Raw genomic sequence first — 24,534 nt, 5'->3', positions numbered from 1 at the left:
CCCCCCCCCCCCCCCCCCCCCCCCCCCCCCCTTTCCCTCCCTCACTCTCACTCTGCTCCGGTACCTGACCTACTTGTGCGCGAGCTGTCATCCTACGGTCGGTACTATTCTCCCCGGCTGGTCAGCCCTTCGCAAATACCGTACTCCTCACCGCGCGGTCTACCTCGCGCGAATCTTCTCGCGGAGGAAGGACCGACACAGGCCGGGCCGCGTTCGCGCGGAGAATCGCGTGAAGGGTGGACAAAGAGTAGGGGAATCACGGCGAGCGCGTAAGAGCGGAGGCACGAGACGACGACAGCGACGGCGACGGCGACGACGACGACGACGACGACGACGACGACGACGACGTGGACGAAGGGAGGAAAAAGGAGAGGAGAGAAAACGAGTTTGAAAACTGGCACTGCCGGTCGATCGCTGCCGCACCAGGTGATTCCCGAAGCGCGTTATTCCTTCTTTTTCTCTCTTCCCTCTCGAAGAAACGGAATGTTAAACAATCATCGAGCGCTCGATGATTGTTTATCGACTAACGGCGTCTTCCCGAACCCTCTTTCCTCTCGTCTCAGCTCTTATATTCTTTTCTTTCCTCTCTCTCGCCTCTGATACGCTCTCTCGTCTCATTACTCTCTTCCCTCTTTTCCTTCCGTTTCTCCTCTCCTCTCTTTCTCTCGTTCTCTCTTGCGTGTGTCTTCTCTCCCTCGAGAGAGAAAGGTCATCGGTCTCGAATTTATCTTTTGTCCGCTCCTCTCGTACAGAGTACGGCATTTTCTTTCTTTCGTTCCTCTTTCTTTCTCTTTCCCTTTCCCTGTCTCTCATGAACTTCTCGGGTTTCCTTTAACGAACGTCCGTGCGAAAAATTTACGAGCGATTCGCGGAATCGAACGCGCCGCCGCGCGTCGTATCGACGTCACACCGCCCGGTGCCCGCGACACTGATTTTCGTACATAAATATCGCGGATCCAACATGAATCAGCGGGAACCTTTTGCAACAGCTGGCTCCCGATAACGTTAACACGACAACGTGCTCTTGCGATAAGAATTGCCAGAACGACTCGAGATTGTTTACCGACAAACATGCTTGTGATAAAGATTCTTGCAAATGAAAAGAACGGATATGATAAAGTATTTAGAAATTTAATTGAATATATACTGATTTCAAAATAATTTTGTTGGACCATCAAAATGATTAAATAGGACAGTTTTGCTAAAATATCTAAAAATTTAACTGATTACACTGATTTGAAATTGATGTTAGACTATTAAAATAATTATTAGGACAGTTTTGCTAAAAATTTGATTGAGTTCATAGATTTGAAAATAATTTTGTTGGATCATTAAAATTATATTATATTAATAAGATTATAGAGGTCAGTTTTGCTAGCATCTAAAAATTTAATTGGATGCATCGATCTGAAAATAATTTTGTTGGATTATCAAAATAATTAAATAGAACAGTTTTCCTAAAGTTTTTATTTAAAAATTTAGCTGAATATAGATCTGAAAATAATGTTATTTTAATCATCAAAATAATTATGTAAAACACTTAAACTTTAATGATAATGCTGTAAAAAGTTTTGATATTCTAACAATCAATTTGAGCATCTTACATAATTACTTTGATGGTCTAAATAAAATTATTTATAGATTCATATCAATTTAAAATTTTATTCTTTTTTTTATTCTTTTGGTGTTCACAATGTTCGAAATACAATATAGTAGTAATTGTTATCACTGAGCAAATGCTTCAGAAGGAATATGCAGCAAAGAAAAAGAAAATATCAAGCTATCAATAAACTTTAATAATTAAGCGAAGTATTAAAATGGATTACTTTCAAAAATACTAAATTATTTTTGCTCACAGATTCCATCATTATATTGCTCCTATTAAATTTTGCTAATATTTATTTTTATTCTCTCTTAATGTCTCTAGAATTTATGTCACGAATTGTTTTCAAAACGTCACTTCATTATTTAAGATGTCAGATGTATCTGAATTTTTTCCAATTTCTTACAATTCCATTGCATATATTTGCTACATTGTACATATTTATTGCTTGAACCATTCCAGAACTGGAAAACATATTTTTACAAAAGAATGATGTCACCAGAACGATTTGTAATACACAAAAATAGCATTTGAATCGAAGGTGTTTGTAAAGCATTCCATAAAGCTGAACCTTCGGATCGCGACGTCTCACACGCAACGATCCAATAAATCAACGTAATGTCTCGAATATTCGTAAACGTATTCGATACACGGAGGTATTGATTTACTAGGAAAAAAAAAAAGAAACATATCGCACACACGTAAATTGATCGCTACCGATATCGGTCCCGAGGTCCCACCGTTGGCAGGCGCGAGCGCGATCGTGAAATGAAATTTGTCGCGAGGTAGCCGGAACCGACGGCACGTTCGTTCACAGGAACGTCTGTTGTACACATACGTTTCACATGCCGGCGGCCTATTTGTTTTGCCGCGCCTGCAGTGTCATACGGTAGCCCGCCTTGCGGCACAACGTCATTTCGACAATAACGTCGCGCGATCACGCGATCAAACCGGACAGAAGGACGCGTAATTTATGCAAAATGCGCGCCGCGTTGGCCGACCGGTCGGCCCACAGTTACCGCTTGCATCGTGACCGTCACTAGTTACGCAATGACAAAACAGCGTTCTAACAATGGCGATTGATTACCGTTACAATTACGATATGTATATATCTAAGGAAAATATTGCCAAATATTAGCTCTCCCCTCTTTCTCCTCCTCCTCCTCCGTTCTTGTAATCAATGCGTTCAGCAGAAAAAGCATACTCAGAAAAAAGTTTCTTTGATTAAAAAAAATTTGTTTGACTCAAAAGAAATTTATGCGGTTGTTATAAAGAAAAATTTCTTTGATTTGAACGTCATTTCTGGAAATTTTTCTTTGAACATAATTTGCATTATTTCAACATTATTTCTTGAAATCAAGTAAATTTTTCTCAAAGGTATTTCACTTTAAAAAGCAAAGAAAGAAACGATTTTTTTCAGTTTAAATACTTTTCTCTGCAGCTCTGCAACTGTTACTACAATTTTTTTATATGATTGCACTGAAAGAAGAGATTGACTGAATATAGCATTTTTAATTGGTTGTAGCAGCCAATTTTTGATTGCGTTAGCCTATCGAAATTCTATATTGACATTGTGGATAGGCTAACGCAACTAAAAATTGACTATTGCACCCAATCAAAAAGGCTATGCCATATTTTATCATTTAATTTGCTGCAGCAGCCAATCTTTTCTTTTAGTGCTCTTGTTTTAGTTTTTCATGGATCTAAATGTATAAACCAATCATATTAAAGAATTTTACAACATATGCAAAGCTGCTTTCTCTATTGAACGCATCCATTGTTATTGTGATAGCACGATGTAATTATTATTATGATAAAAAATTGTTTTCATGCATAAATAAGCCTCAGTACATATGATTTTTCGGTCCTTTATTACGCATGATGGATTATTCATATATCGGATTTTCATCACTATAACAAATATACACAAATTAAGTAATTCTTATGTATACTTTGACGTCTTTAGAAAATACTTATAAGGTATAAAAAATGTTTCCTCCTAAAAAAAATGTACGTAAAATTTTAGAACTAATGATTCTTGATGCTTCTGGTTTTTCGAAGAAATGTGCAAAACATCCATGCAGGAATGATCCAATCGTGTAAATTAAGGCATAAATATTTGCATTGAACAAAAATGTACTAAATTTTAATAGATATTTATTTGAATAAACTAAATATTCACTCACAGTAATAAATATTTACTCAATAAAAAATAATAGTTAAATTGACATTAAAATTACATTTCTTGTATCAGATAAATCTTTACATTAAGTAATATTTATTACATTAAGTAAATATTAGTTGGTATTATTCAAACAAATGTTTTATTAAAGTTTAATAAATTTTTTTCTGTACATTTAAACTGTTCATGTATTATTTTGTTTACAATTTAATTGAATATACATATATTTCCTTTTTCTATTTAACCTCTTATTAATTTATATTGTTTAATTAATTCATGAATTCTGTATCTCCACACTATTAAATTCATAATGTTATATTATACACCCGATTTTAATTATTTCTATAGCTCGCCACTATTGTTTAGTACATTGTGAATACTAGAACAATGAAACTAAACAATTTAACTCAAGAAAATTATTATTCAATTTGATTGAAATTTAATTTATTATTTACTAAGTGCATATTAATTTAAAATTAATTATAAAAATAATATAAATTACATTTTAACAATAGGAAAATTAAAAATGACAAAATATTATTTAATTCAAGAAAATAGATTATCATTATTCCTTTGATATCTAATAGCACACATCGCAATGATTGTTAATTAGCTTTTGTTTTCCAATTTTTTCTCGAAGCTCTTTTTATAACGCTATTTAGATTGCGATAAAGAACTGTCTGTTTTAATTATTGTGAAATACATATTTCGCAATAACATCTGCTCATAAACGGAAAATCCTTTATTGGAATTTAATGCACACGACGCTTTTTTCGGCTTTTCATTTCTTGTAGCGTTTCTTCGTAACAGAATTGCATTGCATAACACGATTTTTTCCTGTTTGGCGAAAATAGATTTATTTACGTGAAATTAAAATATTAATTGCATGAGAATTAATTGAAATATCTTTGATTGTATATGAAAGACATTTCTATTATTAACCATCGTTTTTAATAAATTTAATATATTTAGAAAGAAAGATTCATATCTCAATATTTTTTTTGCAATTGAGTTTCTTTAGATTGCATCTTTCTCGCATCTCGCAACTTGATATTCCGCGCAAGTCTTCGGATTTTTGAACCGCGATACTTTTACGATCAGCACCGTCGATGAAAGTCTTCCTCGTAGTCTTCCTCCGACGAGGCTTTACTTAGAGAGTGAGTATGCGAGCGAGCCCTCGGTGATATAAAGGCTGCCTCCTCGTAAGAACCTCCGAGATTGCGGAGGGCTTCCGTCGCGCCTCGTATAACGCGGAAATCGTTCAAAAGTTAATTTGAAATTTATTCATGGACACCGCGGGGAACCGGAGGTCGAGCATCGTCTGCATACGGGGTGGGCCTAGACCTGACACTCTGCACAAGTACTACGGATTCTTTGACTGATCTGAATTCTCTTTCTCTCTCTCTCTCTCTCTCTCTCTCTCTCTCTCTCTCTCTCTCTCTCTCCTAAAACAGACATACGTTACTTGTTACAAATTCTAAAGTTTACAAATAATCTTCAGTTTTAGGGCCCGATTTCATAATATATGGTTATCTAAAGATTAAAGGTAATCAAGAAATTCATGAATGAATTTCATTGATGAATTTCTATCATCATTGATGATTTGTTGGTAACCTTTAATCTTTAGGTAACCTTGTATTGTGAAAATGGACTTAACTTTAAAATCAAATTTTAAAATAAAATAAAACTTCAAACTACATTTTTAAATAAAATTGTTGCAATAAATCTAAATTGGAGATTCAGAGAGAGAGAGAGAGAGAGAGAGAGAGAGAGAGAGAGAGAGAGAGAGAGAGAGAGATTAAATTGAAAAAAAGTAAAGTTTTATTATCTATTTGCATATTTAGAGTTTAATTCGTAATAATCTTTTAAATTATTTTCAAATATTTTAAAATATTTGTCATCTTTCTATAAAATATTCTATAAAAAAAGTTCACTTTAAATTGATCGAAGAATTCAAATGTTGTGATATGTTAGTCGATCTCTTTTATTTATATATTTATGTGTGTATTAGGAAATCTTTTTTCTAGTTGAATTTTTAATAACTTTGAAGGATCATTTAATCTATATTACATAAGCATAATATTTTATACAAATGGAGATGTATCTATTAAAAATTATACGAATATAAATGGCATAAAGGAGAGATCGTTCGGTAAATTAACAGCAAGCTTGTGAGATTGGGTGACCTCACGACCGTTTAAAGCTAATTCACAGCGTGTCACATATATGTCACGTGTCACGACTCGCGAGTCACGACTTGTGTTACATGGTGAACAGCATGTCGTAATTCCTGGAAAAAAATTAACATTTGTCATTGATTTACGTCTCTCTTACAAATTTTAATTTGTTAAAATAATATTCTTAACGGTGAAAATGTTAAATCTCTTTATAATTACACACACACGTTAATATATAGTATTTTGTATTAAAAGAAATTAAAAGAAAGTTAATAAAAAAAAATACAATAAAACTTTTTTTTGTTCTTTTAACACATTTAAAGATCACTTGAAAAGTACATAGTTATAATTAAAATTTCTATTTTCTTGCTCTTATTTTAACACTCGTGATTGTTTCTCTTTCTTTTTTTTTTTATTTGCATTAAATTCAGTTTTCCTTTGTGCTCGTCATCTACTTCCTGAGGCAGGTCGCAAAGGCTGGAATTTTTCATGAGCCGACCCGTCGTTCGCGTAGTAATTGCAGAACGAGACGGGTTGCACTTATCCACTCCCTCCATCCGGTTTTTCATTTGGCTCCTTTTAACGTCGACCTTAAAATAAACTTTGCAGCCCTGCGTGCCATCTTTCCGCGTCGCATTTTTCTTGTCTCTGTCGCCGAAACGTCGGAAACGCTCAGCGACAGATGAGTTTGGTGCCATAACTTGCCAATAAAATATTCACGACAACGATCAAATGGCAAAAGAATTAAGCAAATATTTTTACGATTTTCTCGATTGAATCGTGAATCATGCCAATTATATTGCAATTCTTAGAATATAATCAATTCTTAGAACGTAAACTATGAAATTATGTAATATATAATTCGAAAATCTTATATTACTATTGTAATCTGTATATAAATGCGGTCAGAAAAAATGTTAGACAGTTGACAAGATAGAGATCATGATATCTCTAGTAGCACTTTACTCAAAAATGGGTCCCCAATCAAATCATATCTATATGATAATATTGTCGACCCTTTCTATTTTATCACTCGCAAGCTTCTGTAATATTTCTTCAAGAAGAAATCTTCTTTTAGGTCTCGTAAGCCCGAGACTGATGTCGCTATCGACGATGACTGTACGAGCATGTGAAGTAACGAAATGGCGAGGATGAGCAGCTTTTGCTCCCCGAGCGTCGGTATCGAGTCGATCCCTCGCAGGAAAAACGTGATAACCCGAGAAGGAAGGAAGCATAAGCGCGGGCTGCCAGATGCACTGAGGATCCTTCGGCAGGAAGCAGAAATCGGCGGGCAGAAAGAGGCGTCATTATAAGATCGACGTGCAACAACGAAACATTAAAGACGATGGACGAGATACGCGGCTCATCATCAGGTCGCCGTCTCTCGCAAATTCTCGATCCGATCACGCGGCTCGCCAGCGATTTCGGCTCCAACTCGGCGCCGTGCAGTCCACGATTAGGTGCTCGCGTGCAAGATCCTAGCAGCGGACCTGCCGCTGCCGGTCAGTCGGGCCCAATCGGTGCCGCAGGTCCAGCCACCGCCGGTATTTCGTCGTCGTCTCGAGCGGGTCCAAGTGGCGCCGGGACTGGCAGCTCCAATTCCGGACCCGATAGCCCGCGATTGTGGCCAAGACAATTTCGACAAGCCCCAACGCCGCCACCACGGCCTAGGCACGCCGGCGCCGCCGCCACCACCGCCATCAGCACCGCCAGTACCTCCACTAGTGTCTCCACGAATGTCAATAACAACAATAACAACAATAATGCGGGTAGCGGCGTCGACAGCGGCGCGCCGCTATCGGTAATACATACGAGAGACTCGCCCTACGTCAACGTGTCGAATCTGTTCTTCCACAAGGACAAGAGCTTCGCCGAGAATGCCAGAAGTGCCGGCTACATCGAACTCCGTGAAAAGCCCAAGTGTAGTCCGTACGACTTCACTTCCGAGTCGAGCGGCCACGTGGAGTATGCGGATAAAAGAACGTTCGTTACTCCAGTTCAGTCCGATCTGGCCTACGATGTCGGAAAGGAACCAGGTAGTCCTCTCTGTCGAGGAAAGTCGAATTACGACCCGGGACCTTCCAGCGGTAGAAGCCACTTCGACAGGGCGTTCTCATTTTCCGGCAGGCAACCGTCTGAACTATCGGCATCACGGATATATGAGGCGGGCAGATTGTTTGTTGATCCGAGAGCTACTGGTGGCAACGTCGACCTGAAGAGGGAAAAGCTGGATGTCAGGCCCACTTACAGCACGTCCAAGAGCTTCGATGGGTATACGACAGTGGAGGAACTCAATTGGCAGGAGAGATGTTTGGAGTTACAGCTAGAGTTGCACAGGAGTAGGAGTCAAGCGACTAGGGTGAGAGACATGCTTCGAGAAAAGGTAAGTTTATACTCATTTTTTTTCATATGAATTAACTTTTTAGCTGCCTGTAAAACAGCTTTTTTGAAATTATTGATAATGCCCGTTTTTATTAATCTAGATTTATTGGATCTCGATTTAATTTACTTTTTATCTTTCTCTAGTTTTAAAAATTAGAAAAATGAATTAAATCAAAATTAATCTATATGATAGAAATGATTTTAAGTATGCAATTATCATATATTTAACATTTTGTTTAGCTAGAAAATTGTAATATAAAAATATTGAGATATCATAATAGAGTTTTAAATAATATATGATTATATCAAATATATCAAAATCTACTTATTTATTTAAAATATTACTTAATATTACTAAAATATTACTAAAATATTTACGTATTTATTTGAAGTTTATATATGGTAGCTAAAAAGTTAATTGTTATTCTACTATTTCTAATCAGTGTTAATAAAATTACATTTAAAAGTAAAGCAATGATTATGATGATAAATTCAAGAAGACGCGATAAAAAGTACATTGTTATAATAACGTACTTTTAAACAAATTAAACAAGATAATCTTGTTTAATTGCGGCGTGTGTGTTAGCCAAGGATTGTTAGTCAACAGTTAACAGTTAACGAATCTGTCATCCGGAATTTTTCCGATATACGCAAAATACTTTAAACAAATTACGCAGGGCCCAAGTACGTAACATGAAGCGAAATATATATCTCAAAGTCTCCATTAGTATGCACGACCACGCGCGCCGATTTAATGCCATCACCTTAGATAAGGCACATCACGTTGTTCGGCGTCAGCTTGTTCCTTGTCTTTTCAAAATGTACCGCATCAATCATTTAGCGAAACAAGCACTCGCGGACGACAGTTAGTACCGCTGTTGTTTTTGAAAAAATACATTCCGCTCCACGTTCTGTGCATGTTGTTCCGCGCATCGGACAATGGCAAGCGTGGGAATTAACGCAAATGCGTTCGGAGAATTCTTTGCATTTTATGCTTGAGAAATTGTGTAAGATTTCCATTAATGCACGATATTTAGGGCAGAGACAAAGAAACAAAAATTCAGAGAAATCACACATTATTTCGGAGTTGGAGAAGGCTCCCTTTGCGATTCGATTTGATTTCCAAATATTTCTCTACATGGAAAATACAGTTTTGCTACAGATCTAAAAATAATTTTGGTCAACTGTTGAACTACTAAAATAATTATGTAAGACGCTCATGTTGCGGTAAGAATGTCAAATTTTTTGCAGCATGCTCATTATGTTTGAATTTTCTGCATAATTATTTTGATTTGTAACAAAATTATTTAAAAAAAAAAAATATTTTTAGATCTCCATCTAGCTAAATTTTTAGATATTTCAGCAAAATTGTTCTTTACGTATACGTACAGGTTTATTCATCCATTCATTAGAGACGCGGCTTAACGCAAACAAACTGCCTCGCCAAAGAGACGATGGGACACACATCGGACCGCGACAACGGAATGGATGTGTATGGAGCACACGTTGACGAGGATTCAACGTCAAGCCGGAAATTATACGTCCGCCTCGGCGGACACGCCATAATATCGCTGACGGGTTTTTTTTTTTACGAACTTTTCCACAATACGTATCACCCATTCCTGCACATTTACTCACCGCGTTACAATGGTCGTTTTTATTTCTCACCGGCAGCAAACAGGATCGAGAGCTAAACGACGAATCGGCAAACCGTATCGCGGATCCGTATCCGTATCGCAATGCGCGGATGATCCAGATGATATTATCTTTTTCTGCATACTTTTTATAGTTACCGCACAGGGCAGATTTCGAACAAAAGCTTACAGTTTTGTATTATTTCTGAAGCTCCGCAGCGTGATGTATTGACAAAAGGGATATCCTACAAAAGTTTTTCGTATTTGTGACTAAATAGTTCATATCATAAAATAATTATAATATATTAGGAGCTTTATTTTTGTAGTTATTTCTGCTTTGAAATAATATAATTATTTCATATTTAATTTATAAATAAATAAGAATAAAAGAAATCATTTTATAGTTACTTTGACACGTCTGTATATTTCTTTTGATATAAAACTATAAATATAATTATATTATTAATATTATAGCAGTAATAACTAAAAATGGAATTCCTTACTATAATATTTTACCATGCAATTATAGTCAAATATAAAAAACTTTTCTTTCAAAATGCAATTGGATTTATTCTTTTTTATTCCGCATTACTTTCATTTTTATACAATATTTACCTGAAAATAATTTAATGTATAAAATTTATGAAATTACTCTGGAAAAAAAATATTTAAATTAAATAATAATTCGAATAACATACATCAAAATTCTAACTGTAATATTTTCTTAAGAACGAAGTCAAATTAGCCTCTATTTATTTTTTACATTGCATGGCTAGCATGTTCAATTTCGCTGTGTTTCCTCTTGTGGTATAACCTTTCGCTGAAAGCGGATGCTGTTTATATTATCGAAGCGGGAAGCCGCGTGCTCTGAGCGCGTACAAAATTCAAGACGAAATCCTTGATGTATCTTGGGGCTATCTTTCGCACGGAAGGGATCTCAAACGGATTTATGACTCAAGGCAAGGTTTTCCTACCCTTGTGTACGATAATCTCATTTTGAATAGTAAACATTTTTGCAATGCAAAGAGGATTTCAAATACGATTATTTGTGAATCGACATAAAATGTCGATATAAAAATCGATGTTTTTACGTAAATATTTAAAAATAGAGGAAGACTCCGGTTGTGTGAGTAAAAATTTAAGACTTAAATAAAGCTTAGATTCTAAACTTAAATCTTCAATAAAATTTCAAATTTGAAGATAAATTCTGTAGATATATAATATCAGAAATTAAGAAAAATTAAGAAAAATGATTCTTTTCTCGATGCTTTTCTTTTTCTTTCGGAAAGATCGATTAAAATTCACCTATTCTATCATTGATTCAATAAAAATGGAGCATATTAAACAATGTTTGCGTAAAGTCATTAAAATTATACGTGCTCGAGTTTGTTTAATAGACGAGCTTATCATCTTCATTGTTCGCAACAACACATCACTTATCACTCATCATTTTCCGATGTGCACGTGGTTTAACGCGATATGCATGAGGGCACATGTACTATGTATATAACAAGTTGAATAGCGAAAGGAGAATGTGTAGAATCAATTGTGGATTATAAATAACAGCCGCACTGAACTGACCGTGACGTCTCATTATCTAGGCAAACGTACAATACGGTACGCCAACGGGGAAGGGATATTGTTCGAGCGTGCACATTACTCTATTCAATTCCATTTTCGAGCGACGTGTACTAACGGCCATTAAATGTTTCTGATGTACAGTATGTCCCAGATTTAGCGATTCATTCTTCACCTATGAACTCTTCAATCAACTTTCAATCAATCTTCCTTCGAAACGAAGATATCGAGAAGATTTATTATTTCATAAATTTCCGGTTTTTAACATTAATTTGACATTAACATTATTATTAATCTCAATTATAAATTTAATAAAAAGAAATTTTTGCTAAATTTGTTTTCATTTTTGAAATTAATTTTTTTTTAGGATTCTTCTAACAGTTGCAAGCTAAAACAATTGAGGTCTCGATATTTTTTTTTGCAAAAATCGATTCACTTGTTCAAGAATATTTAGTAAAAGATGGCCTGGTATATCTGGGACATCCTGTATTATTCTGTATGTAGTTCATATTAATATTGATTCCTCGAGCATGTGGCGTTAATGGAAGTCCTCACGTTAATAGACACACGGTCTTCAAATGCCGATACGGATTTCAAAGAATGTCTATCAACGTCACAATCTTCAAAACAGTTTTTCATCCTTATTCGCATACACTTATTCGCATATAAAAATTTAATTATTATTTTTCCGAGCAAAAACATATTTATTTTAATCTCTGAGAGAGAAAAGCTTCGCACATATTACAGTAAAGTAACGGTATTAGTAGTTATGTTATATGTAGAATAAATCCTGAAAAATCTGCGTGCTCTCATAACCTTTTTTTAAACAAAACACGTTGTATTGGAAAAAAAAAATCTTCCGTTTTATATGGAATCTTGTAAATTAAAATACGTGCGAGATATTGAGAGAGAGAGATACGCTTCTCGAATATTTCTATAAATGTGACAATAAAACATCAATGAAATTAAAATATGGCGGAAGAATTGTTTCATAATAATTTCATTACTTTCTCTGGTAATGGAACGTTTAATATTGGCAATCGGTTTGCTATTAAACCGATTAAAAATTTATATTACACATCATCAGTTATCATTTTCCCTTCTCTCTAACCATACGTTTAGTGATAGCTTCGCGTTGATGAGTTTTCGCGCTCTAACTTTTTCCCATAAAACCTTCCACCGATTTTTCATCTTAAAATTTACGCATTACGTACAGTAAGAATAAAAAGTATTCGTACAGAAAAATATTTTTTAAAAAATTTTATTTTAAAAAAATAAATATTCAGCTAGAAATGAATCATCGAATTGATGTCAAATCGATATCGATACAATAATTTCAATACTAATTTGTCGTCGATTCGATGTTTAATTAACAATCATTTCTTGTTGATTAATAATTTATTCATGAAATAAACTGTATGTTTTTCTTTAAATTTTTATATACCAAAAAGATTTGTATTAATTATAGAAAATATATCATCTGAAAAATAAGCGAAAGTTAAAAATTGTATTGTTTGGATGCTCAAAAAGTATTCGTACAGTCGAAAAATTTAGCTTCTAAAATCAAGAATACATGCGAAATTCGTTTGTTTATGTTAGAACAGAATGTATTCATTACATAAAATTGCTAATAAATGTTTATTTTCAACAAATAAGATCTTTTTTATAAAAAATTTCTTTGTACGAATACTTTTTGCACTCACTGTATATATGATCGAGAAAAAAAAAGTTTTCTTTTGACATGTATCTTGATCGTGATCGAGCACTTTTATAGACATATGTGTCTCTCGTGATAGAGCACTTTTTCCTCTCTTCCTATTCTGGTTTTTATAAATTTTCTTCTCCTTTTATACGAATGTCTCTTTTGGGACACACTATCATTTTTTTTTTCTAATTCTCTATCAGTTTCCGCTACACCCAGCACATACACTGCTTTCAAAAATTGACGGAAAAGTTTGTAGCGCAGAGAAAAATGCACGATAGAGACAAGACAAATAAAGATGGATAGGTGACTCGTCTCTCCATCGATACGCACACGCTCGAATCTCTCGGGACCTATACGAGTCAGACACTGGTTAGCATTGCCGTGTGCGTGAAATATCCACCATTATCTTGATTTGTTTGCGCCTGCCTTGAGTGCGTACGCTATATTTCGGATGGATATTTCGGATAATTTGTTGATCGATTGTGCTTGCAGTCTTTAATTTTTCATCCTAATGGATCGCTATCGCAAGTCCACACACGTGTCACTACTGTTGTTGCCGCAGTATCGACGTGGTACTAAATCAATAGCTTGAATCTGTAATTCGCGGCAATACATCTTTCGAAGTTTGACATATTTCGACGATTTCGGTTATCAAAATCGAATAGAAATATTCTATGAATATATTTATTATCACTTAAAATACTATATTCACTTTGAAGGCGTTATATTGAATAATGAACATATTCGATATAATATAATATCTATATATTCAGGGGATTCAGGGCAAACAGGTGGTTTTAGATTGAGTAAAAAGCTTGTTCGGTTTTTTAGAATAGAATAAAATACAATTTTTTTGAAACACAAAATAAATTTTAATCAATTATATGATTTTAGCTTTATGAATCTGTTTTTTTTTTTTTTTAATTATGATGATTTTTAACGGAATTATAAGCAATCAAAGTCAGAAATGCTCTTTTATCATTTGCGAGCAATTTAGTAATAAAAAAATAATCATAAGATTATTTTTTTTTGTTATGAATTTTCAGGGGAAACTTTAAGCTTTTACGTTAGATAGTCGTACGTTAGATTTTTGCAAATTTTTTTGGACACGTGACAAATTCACAAAATGAAAAGAAGAGCTCATATAAGTTTTCTATATGTAAGTAAAAATTACCAAACTCACATAAACTCAGAAAATATAGTAACCCTTTGAAAGTAAAAATTTTAAGTTTTAAAATCTTTATTTTAATTTAAATTTCATGTATTTTTAACAAAAATATTGTATGTACAATATTTGACATAAAATATTTGACGTAAAATACGAAATTACATTTTATTCAATTTAATTAGTTTTTTGCACTGGTGAATATATTCATAATGAATATTTTTATTCGACAATTCCATTTCGAACACAAAGAAAAACGAAATCATAACATTTATCATCGTAAAGATGAATGTCTTTTATCTTTAGGATTCGGTATAAAGTTCAATACAGATTTAAAATCACTGCACAATCCGGAAAATCAGTCTCAATCAGTTCGTTGCTACATCTGATTCTCGATTCCAGAATAAATCCAATCAACTAATTCTATAGAATTCTATAGAAAATAAGACATTTATAGAGATTCAATTGGAAGTTTATATATGATGATATTCTTCTCTGATTTTCGTTTGTCGACCTGTAAAAATCCGTGTTGAAATTTTTTTTATAATTTTGTTAAGTACATCTCGTGTTATTAAAAAATTAATTTAATTAATTAATTAATTTTGTTATAGTTTTATATAAATTTAATGTATTTCTAAATCTATTAAAAGATAATTGAAGACTTTACGATATCCTTTATAGTTTAATAGATATTCTGTAATGTAATAGAGATACACAGTGAGTACAAATGTTACATATACGTTTCTCCAAGTCTGTATGTACGTTTGATAAAATAGGTAGACAGAGCAAGACAGGGAATTACAATCTGCAAAGTTCTCGTAGTAACGGACGTTATGTCGGATAGTACAGTGCCAAGAGCCGCGGACATTGCGCCCAATTAGTAGTTAAGCTTACGCGAAACTTCGACGAAATTCAAGTTTGGGGAATTGGCGCCGAGGATTAGGATACTATACTTTACTTTAACGCAGTGGCGGCGAACCTTTCTGTGGTTTTATGAAACCATTTATAACTCAAGTTTTATCAAAAATTATTTTTATTCGAGCTTCGATAAAAGAAGAGAGTCTCGCATGCTTGGACATGAATATTATGAGTTTGCTAACATTCTCTAGATTTTATCTATATTTGCTTTTCTGCTGAAAAGCTTAGCTGAGTCTTGAGACACAACACAGTGATTCAATTGAGAAATTCAGGTGAAGTTTGCTCGAGATACAGATATTTTATTTTTCACAGTGCATTAATCGATCCTTCAGAGATTAAATTTTTGTTTGCATTTACTATTTTTTAATTTTATAATATTTTGGTATTAAAGGTTATTTGAGAAGAGAAATTACTTTACATGAAAAACTTACTTGAAAAGCAAAAATAAATTCTTAAAGTATTTAAAATTAAAAATTGTATATTCATATTGTATGATGTTTTTATATTTTTTTGTGTATCCGTTATCTCGAAAGATAATGTTAAATGATAATTTTCTTACATTTTATATTGATTTAATAAAGTAATTAACGAGCCCGTATTGCCCGTAGCAATGCGGACTTATATTTAAAATTACTTTTCTTTTATTACTTTCTTAAATTCATGTATAAAATTTAATATTTATTTGAGAAATACAGTTTATCTCTGTTTTAATAAAAAAAATAATTATGGAAATTACTTTACTATTTTTTATATAATTTTATTACATCTTGAGGACAATTGTGCATGATTCATATAGTAGTTAAAATTTGTTATTAATAATATATATGTTTATCAGTTTATATATATATATAATACAAATAATATATATAAATTTAATAATTTTAAGCAAATATAATAATAGCAAATTTTTATATGATAATAAAATTTCAGCTGTTATCAATTAAATTAAAATAAGTTTTGTTAATTAGGATTTATCGGTATTTTCATTTCAAAATACTCTTTCGATCGAATGGAATCAATTCTTATTTTAGATAACACATTAACGAATCCACAAAATAAAATATAAAATATGTGATAACACATTGTTTGTCGAAATTACTATAAAATACGAAAAACAAAACATTCACACAGCGTGCAATTATTTAATATTTAAAAATAATATTAAATACTTCTTTTGAAAAGAGTCCAACACATGGCCAACGGCCGTGATTTTTGGTTTGGTGTACATTATTTTGATATACTGGCATTATGGCCGTTTGTTTTGGTATACGTTATGGCACTCGCGTACAGTCACCGTACGCAATATTGACTATGTTTACACAGACACCCCTTTATCGGGTTTAATAATATCCGTAGTTATGTAAAATTAGTTAATCATAGCAATTTCTCTGAAGGATCGAATAACTGTGATTTGCCAGTTTCTAATTACGGACGATGTTATTAAATCCGATAAGAGTTCGTGTAAATGTAATCATTATCATTGCAAGGTGAGACTTTAATGACAGGTAACGACGCGTTATATTACTCTGTGTTACCTATTGAAATGTGATTATTTTTTATGAACAATTAGCTCGCCTATCAGCACGTGCGTTTCATTAACTTTCGCACTGACGTCTGTTAATTTATTGACAACTTTTATTGAAGCAAGTAGTTTATTTCGCAAAGTTTATTCATTTCATGTGCAGCAGTAACAGAGAATGGGAATTATAAAATATTCTTTTATTGTGATTCGTACGGACGATAATTACCTATTGAAATGCGATTATTTTCTACGAACAATTAGTCTGGGTACGATTGATTAACTTCCGCGATTGATGATTGTTAAGTATTAATTTATCGACAACTTTGATCAAAGCAAATATTTTTCGCAATTCCTTATTTCGCTTACAGAAAGTGATAAAAGATGAGAATTCTAAAATATTGTCTTATTATAATAATCAATGATATCTTTAATAATAATTTTTAGATTTTAATATATTTTGTATCAAGCAATTAAATTTTTTGCTAAAAATAAATTTTTTAACTATAATTTGTTTATCATTTGTAGATCAAGAACACGGATTAATATACGAGTATTAATAATTAAAATTCTGCGAATATCCCATAATTCAAATTATGGAAGACCACATGTATTGATCGTTTATTAATGATATATGTGTTTCATTAAATTTACATTTTCGATATGTATTACCTATTACACATATGCAGTACCGAATATTGATTGTATCTCGTTGGAGGATGACGATTGTCGTTAATTCGAATTTTAATATCACAAATTTATTGTATTAATTGAGTGAATCGTATAGCTTCTATTATTATTAATATTTTTTCGCATTTTCAATCGTACTTCAATGGAATTCCGTCGCTACATAATAAAGTGTATATTATATCGTAATTAATATCATTGGATGTCGTACAAAATATCATTATTCTATTCTATTCTGATAATTACATATTTATGATGAATAAATAAATTAAATTACTTGTAAAACATGGTAGGAAAAAATTATTAATTTAGCCGTTTATTTTTCCTTTTCAAATAATTTTAAATAAAATTTCAAGTTTGCGTTTAGTCTCTCTCTGTATGTTCCCAAAATTAAATGTATAAGCACCTGTAAAAATAGATAATCTTACAGTCCATTTTTTGCGAGTGAGTATATTATATAAACTAGTATGAGAAGGCAATAATTAGAAATTCTTACAATATACATTTCACAAAATATATAAATTATAATTAAAAAATCGAGCAAAAATATTTTTGCTAGATGCATCTATTTATTTATTTAAAAAATTAATGATTATTAATTGTATTATTTTTTTAAATAAATAAGGTAAATATTTTATTTAAATTTTTATCGCAGTATATTTAAATTTTTAAATTTTTATAGTTTATCCATTTTTATTTATTGATAATTTTATGGGTCAATTTTCAAGGAAATTATTATTTGCTATTGCAATCGGCTGAGTGTGCTCTCTATAAAGTCGATCTTTAATCAAATGATTATTGAACCATCTGTGTTTCATATGATAAGAAACTTTTTTCTGAATATCTTATCTAATGTAATGTATTATATGAGCTTCTTGATGCAAGATTCATAATGAAATACAAGCCTTAGTACATTAGCCTTAGCGGATCAAACTGATGATTCAATTACGCGACAGCGCAGTCACACTTGCTGAGAGCTCTGTTTTATAATTGGCCATGAATTTTAATTAATGTAGTTAGCTATGTAAGGTCAAATGAGCTAATTGAGGCTAAACGAGATAATGCGATGATTTTTTTAATGATGAAGTTAATGCTTGTTATAAAAGTTTCAAAAAAATAAATTTAGAATAATTATGCAAAGAATTATTTGATAATAAAAATCATTAATTTTATGACTGAAATATCATTATAGTGAAGAAGCCCAAGAAGTCTTGATTACTTCGTTTAGCTATTTGATTTAGCTAACTTTATCGCATTTGTTTATGTGTTTGATATTGTATTATGCATAAATAACATGATAATGAGAATTTGGATGATATGGATGACAATCAGTTTTTGACATTCAAATTCATTATTGTTTATTCAAATTTATTACTATTTATTCATTGCTTAATGACAAATTTATTACATAAATAAAAGAATAAATTACGTAATAAAAGTTGGATATACGAAAAAGAGATAAAAATGTTCGTAAATGTTAACTTTTCGTCAAATATATTATAAAATAATATATTTCTGAAAAGTTTCTTGTCTGATATCATTCAACATTATTTAAAAGACTTAATTACATTGTATATATTGCATATATTTGAAAAAATTATGTTTTATTACATATTTTACAGGAAGCATAAAAAAAAACGCAAGAATGTAATAATTTAATTAATCTTTAATTAAAATCTTTATTTGTAAAAATATTTTAATGAACATTCTTAGAATGCAATGAAGAGAAGACGATATTTCTCTCCGTCTATCTCTATTTCGTTCTACTGTATTGCGAGAGCGGCGCCATGACGCCGAGCATTCTGTCTGGCTACGAGAAAACTTCGGCGCCGCAAAGGAATTGCGTCCGAAAAATAGTAAGCCATCGGTTAAACGTAGCTTCCTTGACTTTTTCACATTGGATTGCGGCCCGCTACGTTATCGTTTACGGGAGTGGGAAGAGAACAGACGAGGTGTTGGAAAAACTGTTCAACCTGAACCACGAGTAGCAAACTTTTCGATATCTTTCAAGATATTTCTTCGAATGAGATTGTCCAACAACGAAAAATAAAAAAGATCAAAGCATGTTATACGTCATGTACTATGGATGAAACAAATTTTACAAATGTTGCACAAAAAGAAACAAGAACAATGCCTGGAATTATGATGTTTATTTAAAAGCTGCAGCCGCGCGTCATCTAGCAATACGTTATAATTATATTATTGTATAATAATTAGATTACGGTTCACATAACTCGTATTTATTGAGAGATTTGATATATATCCGTATTTTAATTGTTAAATAACGTTATTTAGGGTGATAATTACGATATTGTATGACAGAGATACTTCAAAACTATATACTTGTGAACTATTGAGGTCAACGCAAGTAATTCTTTTCGAAAATATGAAAATGATTTATGACAGCAAATATCATAATATAACTATAACATTGCATAGTTTATTGCTTTAAGTTTTGCATAAGGAAACATAAAAATTAAAAATTCTACATTATTCCACTATAATTACAAATTAATGAGCACATTTATCCAATGTTTCTATATATTTGCAAATATATTAATTTATATAATTTTTCTAATATATGGAATATTTTATTTTTGCTATATTTTTTTTCTAATAGTGTATTATTTTGCGGTAATTTCGCGTTTTGATCTATCCGTTCTATTCGTCATAGTTTCTTCATCGCTCACTCTATGTTGTGGAATTCGGTGAATTCACCAATGTCGAGATACGCCGGGTACAGCGAGAATTGATTAAACCCGGTTTAACCCTTCGTTTGAGCCCCCATGTGCCTCGTAATCGTAAATTGGGGCGGTTCTCGTACTTGTAGCGCTATATCACTCGCCTGAAAAGCGCAGTCTCTTTCCAGGCGCGACCTTCTTTAACTTTTAGACCCATGCGAACCGATTTACATTTGCATTCGTTTGATTTTAAATTACATTACTTACTTTTCCGACTGCAACTTGAACACTTACGTAACCAGAGCACGTTAAATTTATCTCGTGTGTGTATATGTGTGGGATGTATATAATTTTCTTCAATATATTAAAAGTAGAATCTTCTAAAAATTCCAAAATTGAATTCAATATCGCGATATTACGTCTAATTTTGTCTTTTGCGATACCTCGGTTTACTGCATCACGGAATGGTTTTCGAAGTACAGGGTTGCGTGAATCTCAAAGAAATTGTCTCGCTAGGTAGGCAGCGAGAGAAGAAGCATTTTCGCAGTGGTGTATATATAAGGGAAAGGTACAATGGAGGGATCGAGGCACTAAGGGGTTGTTCTACCTGACGTACGATAAAGCTCGTGCGTAACGGGCTGAGACCGTGTTCTCCGAATGGACTCTTTTTAACTTGGGACCACTAGACAGACGAACACGTTAATATCATTTGCCCACCATGTCGTTGCTTTTATTTCGACTGTGGCGTCTACTTTGTGCTTGGGTAATAAGTAATTTCGAATTTTAATCACGTTGGAATTTTGTGCTACGTTCTGCTTGCCCACCGGGGAATGCAGCATTAATGGAAAACCTCTTAAATCTATCGCGTTATATGTGTTTTAAGCAAATCAAATAAATTATACTTTGTTAATAAAGTCTGAAATTATATGCATGTTTTTCGTAAAAATAAACTTATATATATTGTTTATATATCTTCTATTTTGAGTAAAAATTAATTTGTATATTTGTCATATCTCTCATTTTTTTCAATAGTAATTTAAAATGCCTATTAAGTCAAAGCTGGATCTTCATTGCTTTAAATATTTTCACTTCATTGCTTTAATTATTTATATAATTCTACTAATGCCTCGGTACTCTAATGGCTTAGGACGCTCGTACGGAATACAAGAGATCCAGATTCAAGTCCCGACCAAGATAATATTTTTCGCAATAAATTTATTAACAGTTTTTCAATATATTAACATCTTCATAATATTAGGTAGATGTAATAAAAAGAAATCCATTATTTTTCCATTCAATTTCATGCAAAAATAATGAATTTCTTTTTACTACACCTAATATGATGTTTGATTGTAGCAACAAATTATTAAATGTCAATTTAATTCGATTACTAGAATAGTTTTAATTGCGTTTATAGCCGGAAAAAATAATTCGGCGCGCAGTTCGAAAAGGCTACAATATGGTATACATGCGATACATACAGGGTGAATAAGAGTCATTGAACTAGCTTTTTAATCCTATGAGAAAATAATTGCACGCGTTATTCAATTAGATATGAAGTCGATTTTCTCATAGGGTAAAAAATTGGTTCAACGATTCTAATTCACCCTGTATATAGTATATATTAGTAATTCAAGTTTGAATTATTTAAAGCAATGAAGATCCAGCTTCGACCGTAAGGTATTTTAAATTTCTAGTATTGATTGTGTTCTCACATAAAATAAAGATTTTTAATATTGCTCTTATTTTTTCTCGAATGGAAGAGACAGTTGTGATAAAATAAATAATACCGTAAAGAATTGACGAAAATTTTTAATATTTATTGATTCCTTTTTTAATAACTTTTTATATTAAGATGTATATTTATTTTTCCATTTTATAAAAAGAAGTTTTAATAAGATTCTTCAGTTATATTGCTTAAGTTTAGCATCTTATTACCATGTTAAATCGATAATATCGTACACGAGCATTCTTTTGAAGAACATGGCGTTACTGGCATTAGTCTGCCAATAATGTTAAGTTTTATTAAACAGATGATTATGTCGTTTTTTAAATTTTAAATTCTTCCATCTACTTACTAGAAACTATTATTCACTTTGCTTTTGTTCATTTTTAACTCACGATAATGAAACAGTTTTAAATTAGAGATAAAAAACGAGACTCGTCAGCTGCAAAGGTTAAATAATTCATGCGTTGTTCCAATTTTCATATACAATCCATCAGCGTGGCAGAAAGAATGAAAGGGACGGTTGAATTTTCATCCTTGTTTGTCATGCGCAATCGTTTTGCAAACCTGCCGCTGACGCTGGACGCTGGGGAAAAAAAGGAATTGAGACTTTTCGACAGTCGACACAAGCCGCGGAAATGAAAGGACAGGCTCCGGTGATTAAAAGCCCTTGGGCGGCAATTGATTTTTTTCTCGCATCCATTACACTCACACCTAGACGCAATGGACAACAGTTTGTCTACAGAGTGTACGAATATCGATGAGGCAATGCCTCTGCGCAAATTTATTATCTCTTCTGTTTATTTAAAATTATACGTCTCGTTTGTTCATTCAATATTAATTTTGGTTGATTGACAAATAATACGACATAACATTTTCAAAGTCGAAATGTGCAATCTTGTCCAAAAAGTACATTCGGCACGCATTTAATTTAAATTTTCAGTATTCAATTTTGTTAGTATTTAATAGTTCGGTCATTTTTTTTAATCTTTGCACGGAAAAAAACCGATTTTGCTGCGCGAAAGAGCAATTTTGCTGAAAAATCTAAAAATTGGCTAGATACAGATCTGAAAATAATTTTGCTGAATCATCAAAATATATTGCAGAAATCTTAAACATGATGAGCAATGCTACAATATGTTTTTGATTTCAATCGATTTTGTCCTTGGAAAGGCCCTAATTGTTTTGTTAGTTCAGCAATTATTTTTCAGGTCTGTCTAGCTAAATCTAGCTAAATTTTTAGATTCTTCAGAAAAATTGTTCTTTTAGTATAAAGCATCTAAAAATTTAGCTAGATACAGATCTGAAAATAATTTTGATGACCCATCAATTACATATAATTACATAGGAATCTTAAAGCATGGAAAACAATGCTGCAAAAAGTTTTGACATTCTAATAACCAATTGGAGTGTCCTATATAATTATTTTGACGATTCAACAAAATTATTTTTAAATTTATATTTAATTAAATTTTTAGATTTTTCAGTAAACTCTTTCTTCCTATGTGGTTCTGGTGGTAATAATTTTGATAATATATGTTCGTGGAAAGTATTTCTGGGAATACAATTTTGCGTTTACTATACTTTCATTCTTTTTTTTTTAATTCAGTACAAGGACTATTCCGATTGGCATATCCGTCGAACCGCACTATCAAGTTAAAGTTCACGTCCAGCCGATCCATTTATCCTTGAGAGAAAATAAAGAGGAAAAAAGCTCGTATTTATTGGCTTGCGTCGCGACAGTTACATATTGCAACGCGTACGTAAGCCGAACCTTGCGTGTAAAGCTTCGTTGATCATGAAATGCGTTTCATTGCTACTTCGCAGGTCATTCTGCACGTCATTGCGTGCTTGAAAACTTGGAATAAAATGGATAGTTGTTAAGTCGACGTAGAAACTTTATTACATCCGTGAAACCGAGATTGTAATAAATGTTTCAATTTTTATTAATTAAAATAATTATTAAATTTAATTCGCTTGCTATTTTCTTAACTATTATTGGAGAAACAACCTTCTTTTTGAGGATATAACTCTACATGGCACTTTCTTTTACGGCCATTTTCCGGTACAATTTGCATTGCAGTCATATATGTTCCTTCGATATTTTGTTTTAGTAAAGAGACGGAAAGAATACGCACGTAAGAGAATATACTTTGTTGGATTTGCAAGTCCAGGAGCTTGTTCTATTGTATCTTCCATGAAGCATACATCTCCCGTAGTTCGTCTCGACTTCCTTATCCATCTTCCTCTCTCTCTTCTGCGACTGTACTCTTTTTTGTCTACCTCCCTTTGCGTTTACATATCGTCTGTCGACGCCGTCGAGTACGACAAAGTAGAATTTCAACACATGGCACTTTCGCCCTCGCGTACGCGATAAGAGCACCTTTCTCTTCTCTTTTCTGTGAATGAAACTACGGAAAAGAGAGGAAGTTTATTCGCATTATGCAATCGTCAGACCTGAATAATACTTCAATGTGTGAAATATATGCTGAAAATGTTGAAGTAGTTGAAATATTATATAATATTCTTTGTTATATAATTAGTAAAAATTGAAAATATAAATTGTAAATAAATATA

At 32.5% G+C, this 24,534-nt stretch overlaps 1 protein-coding gene across 6 annotated transcripts in view; it reads left to right on the top strand.

Annotated features, from left to right (window-relative positions):
- LOC108689543 (uncharacterized protein CG43867) overlaps nt 1–24,534 on the top strand; it is a 76,407-nt gene that overhangs the window by 713 nt on the left and 51,160 nt on the right. For 5 of the 6 annotated variants that reach the window (XM_018196342.1, XM_018196345.1, XM_018196343.1 and 2 more), the window contains exon 2: nt 7,041–8,345. In XM_018196342.1, coding sequence (XP_018051831.1) covers nt 7,308–8,345 — 1,038 coding nt within the window. In that variant the 5' untranslated portion in view covers nt 7,041–7,307. Of the gene's footprint in view, nt 1–382; nt 427–7,040; nt 8,346–24,534 lie in introns of those variants that run through there. The other variant, XM_018196341.1, reaches the window with a different exon arrangement.

This window comes from Atta colombica, unplaced genomic scaffold, assembly GCF_001594045.1.
Source record: "Atta colombica isolate Treedump-2 unplaced genomic scaffold, Acol1.0 scaffold27, whole genome shotgun sequence".
NCBI classification, from domain to species: domain Eukaryota; kingdom Metazoa; phylum Arthropoda; class Insecta; order Hymenoptera; family Formicidae; genus Atta; species Atta colombica.
This window is presented reverse-complemented; position numbering and strand designations above follow the sequence as displayed.